Below are 3810 nucleotides of genomic sequence, written 5' to 3'. Positions count from 1 at the left end.
GATGCAATACTACGACATGATGAAAGCAAACTCTGAGGGCGATGTCTCCAGTGAGCAGGTGAGAAAGAACTGGCTGCCATTGTTCATTGCCAATATTCACGCATTACCTTACTTGTGATGCATGCTCCTCACTATGGACCGTATTCTCAAACACTTCAGCACTGTAACTCGATTGCTTTTGTTGAAGTCATTATAGTTTTCAATGTTTTTCATGACTAAGAATTGTTTAACTAAGATTCTGCATCGTCCATTGGGAAGATACCCATGAAAACTGGTCTTATTATATGTGTGGTCACTGAAAATATTCCTAATGAAAGAACAAAGCGTGAGTGAGAGTATAGGCCTCATAGTATCAATCTGTCTAGCCTTACATTCAAATGTGTGTGTGTGTGTGTGTGTGTGTGTGTGTGTGTGTGTGTGTGTGTGTGTGTGTGTGTGTGTGCCTAAGTGTGTGTTATATGCATAAGAATATATATGTTTTTTTTTTTTTTCAATTGCTGTAGTTCTATCTGTTTTGTTGGTAGAACTTTGACCATTTTTGGTGCTTTGGGTGGTGGTAAGATCTTCCGTGTCCCCCTAAAACCTCACTTGGTTCGAGAAATAAGTAAAAGCCCGGCGAACTGTTGTGCTCGTTCGGTCAATTCGCATGTAACACATAAAACTTCTCAATGAAAAATTCTCTTCATTTTGTTAATTGCGGATGATTCTCTTAAAACTGGCATCTATGCTCACTTGCTATTTGTGCTTGTGTAAGATGATCTCTAATGTTATTTTTGTCTGTCCTCGCAGAACACCTTGTCCAGCATCCTTCCGCCCTCCACTCTGGCTCCCCCCTCCACTCCTCCTATCACGTCATCGCCAGCAACGGCCTTGGAGAATATCTACAGTAACCCGTTGTTCCGTGACATGGCGCAGTTGCCTCATAGCCTTCTCTACGAACCCTACATGTCCTTATTCAGGAATGCCTCACGCTCTGAATTGTACTGAGTAGCGCGGGACTTTCTCGTGGCCACGCCCCTCGTGACTTCTGCTCAAGTGTTCCTCAAGATTTCTTTTTTGAGGACTAGATAACCAAGGCGTCCTTATTCGATGAGTCCTCCTAGTCTTTTGATGATAAGAATAAACGATTAGTCGATTTCCATCCTTACACTTATCAAGTATTGTAAGATAGGGAACGGGTGGTGACGGCACATACTGAGGCCATCCAAGATGCTCCTCCTCTATGTTGGAGAAGCTCTGTGCTTTGACGGTAAATGTTTAGAAATATTTGATTGAATAATGCCGAGGTAATGAGGCCTTGGTGAGCATCCACAGATGAGTGGCCCCTATGTCTCACTTCACTTGATTTTCCTTGAATTTTCATGTTCCTTTTCATTCATCATGATGTTAAGTTGTGCTCTCTCGGCATGCATTTTGTGCACCATTTCACAGCATTCCCTGTGACTACTCTTTGCACTGTTATTAAGTCATCCCTTAACTTCCTCTTACTGTAACTTGCACATTTACTTTCGCTGGTTCGCTATATGCAGTACTCCATACTTTCGTCTTGGGTGCTCCGCCGCCATTGCTCAACGTCGATCTCCCCATGAAGTTTTTGTTCTCGTATTACTACTGTATGTTAATTGTAAAGCCATTGTGACCGGGATGCCACAGTACTCTTAGTGTTCCAGGTGTGACGCGTATGATATACAGATGTGTTCCTTATGGATGTGCGGACTTCTCTAGGTGGTTGGAAGGAGGTGGACACTGCAACGCACAAAATAAACCCTGTCTGCTCTCATTTAATGGGACTTTATGGTCAAAGGATCGATATATATGTATGTGCAATACTTTAAGTATATATAGTTAGCGAAGTAATGTTGGTTTGACATTGCGTGAGATTGGATGAGGTGATGAGTATCCGACATATTTTACCGTCTTTGGATGAAGCTTTGTGTAATGTTCCGTAATGATGAATATGTAAGCTATATGTAGTGCTGCCACTGCTTGTTTTGTAACAGATATCAGTATTATCAGATATATAACTGATTTCTATTGTTGATGACAGATTTTTTTGACAATATTCATAGTCCATTACAATTCATACAGTTTTCGAAAGGGAAGTGCCATTCAGTGCAGACATGGAGAACTGCTGCTCCGTTCACTGCAACATAACATAATGGGAAGTGGTATGTGTCGTGTTATGGGACGATGCTTCTTGACCTTCCTTACCACACTGTTTCCTTGTACAATTTTACGTCTCGCATTAGTGCTGAAGAATATCACCAGAAGTAATATTCTTTTGCGCTAAATCCTTTACTGCATCTTTTAAACATTTTAAGTTTGTGTCGTGTCTCCTATTATACCATGTTTTGAAACGCTTCTGCTCGCACCTCGATTACTTTCAAAAGCCTCTACCCTCTACTTAAAAGCTGCGTTTTTTTTTTTTTTTTTTTTGTGGCAGATGAACAAAACCTTCTACATTGTATTAGCAGGAAAAACTTTTGACTTTCGACAGATTACGTTGTGATCTTTGAAAAATTGTCGTGATGTGAGAGCAAAACGTTTCAGAATACGGGTAATTGGTCCAGTTGAGTTACGAGAGCCACTTGCTTCCTTATCTCTCAGAATGTCATGCCTCAGCACATCGTTACCTGAATGGCTCCGTGTCATGTTACCAAAGTTGTGTATTCCTTGTGATTGAACCGCTGGATAAACGCTTCCTTCAGTTATGTGCTGTGAAGTTTGAAAGTATGTTCCTTCAGCTTTCTGTTATTTGTTTTTTGGCTTTGTGATTCTTATGGCAAATAAAAGTTTATCACGGAAAAAGAGAAACATGGGGGCTTATTCATGAGTTACTTCTAAGAAAAATCAATACGGATATATACGGGCATTCTCTCTCTCTCTCTCTCTCTCTCTCTTTCTCTCTCTCATGTTAGGATTTTGTCACTCCTTTCCATGCGTCAAACAACAATAAAAAACAAGAATAATAAAAACAGCAGCAGCAGCAGCTACAACAACAACAACAACAACAACAACAACAACAACAACTCCCATTCAGAAAAGCTCTCTCTTATCCAATCTCTAGAGCAGTGGTTCCCAAACTCTTTTCTGTCATTTCCCCCTGCACCCAGTTCAACCATCCAGATTTCCCCCTTCATGTGCATGAGAGAAAGAGCAGTTAAAACACACTGAGACTATTTACTAATTTATTTTTCAAATGTACAAATATACTGATAAACTTATAGTTACAGAGTATACAAAGTGGATAGAGAGCAGTTAGTAACAACTAAGCATAGCCATAGGGAGCGGTTAGTAACAAATAAAAGGACTTTTGATTTGACTGAGATTTTTTTAGTTAGTAGGTAGTGTAATTATTTCCCCCCCTGGTAGCTTGAAATTTCCCCCCAGGGGGAAAATTTCCCCCAGTTTGGGAACCACTGCAGTCTAGAGAGCGCTACGGAGATGAGGCAGCAAGTTCAAGGAGTGTATACTGTATACAGCGCTGTCAATCAGTTAACACAATACAACAATGAGTCAAGTCAACTTTTAGTGCCTCCGGAGACGAGGCAGTAGGTTAGGCCGTGTACAGAGTGCTGACAGTCAGGTAACGCAAGGCGACACCGAGTCCAAGTTGACCTTGAGTGAGCTATGATGGGTGGGACGGAGTGGCAAGATACAGCAAGCTTTCTGTCTGGCGTTGATTTTTTCAGTGGAAGCAAGGGTACAGAGAGAGCGTAAGCGTTGCTGAGGGTGGAGCAACTGCTCTGATGAGTGGCTGGCGTTGAGCTCAAGTGATAATCTATGCTATATCACCTTCCCAATGTTTTT

The 3810-nt window shown here is 41.3% G+C and overlaps 1 protein-coding gene across 1 annotated transcript in view; it reads left to right on the top strand.

Annotated features, from left to right (window-relative positions):
* The window catches only part of LOC123516904 (protein bric-a-brac 1-like), a 25720-nt gene extending 22906 nt beyond the window's left edge, over positions 1-2814 (top strand). The window contains exons 9-10 of the mRNA XM_045276662.1: positions 1-58; positions 790-2814. The exon at positions 1-58 is cut by the window's left edge and continues 90 nt beyond it. Of these exons, the coding sequence (XP_045132597.1) occupies positions 1-58; positions 790-987 (256 nt within the window). The 3' untranslated portion in view covers positions 988-2814. The remainder of the gene's footprint in view (positions 59-789) is intronic.
* The last annotated feature ends 996 nt before the right edge of the window (positions 2815-3810 follow it).

This window comes from Portunus trituberculatus, chromosome 41, assembly GCF_017591435.1.
Source record: "Portunus trituberculatus isolate SZX2019 chromosome 41, ASM1759143v1, whole genome shotgun sequence".
Lineage (NCBI taxonomy): Eukaryota > Metazoa > Arthropoda > Malacostraca > Decapoda > Portunidae > Portunus > Portunus trituberculatus.
This window is presented reverse-complemented; position numbering and strand designations above follow the sequence as displayed.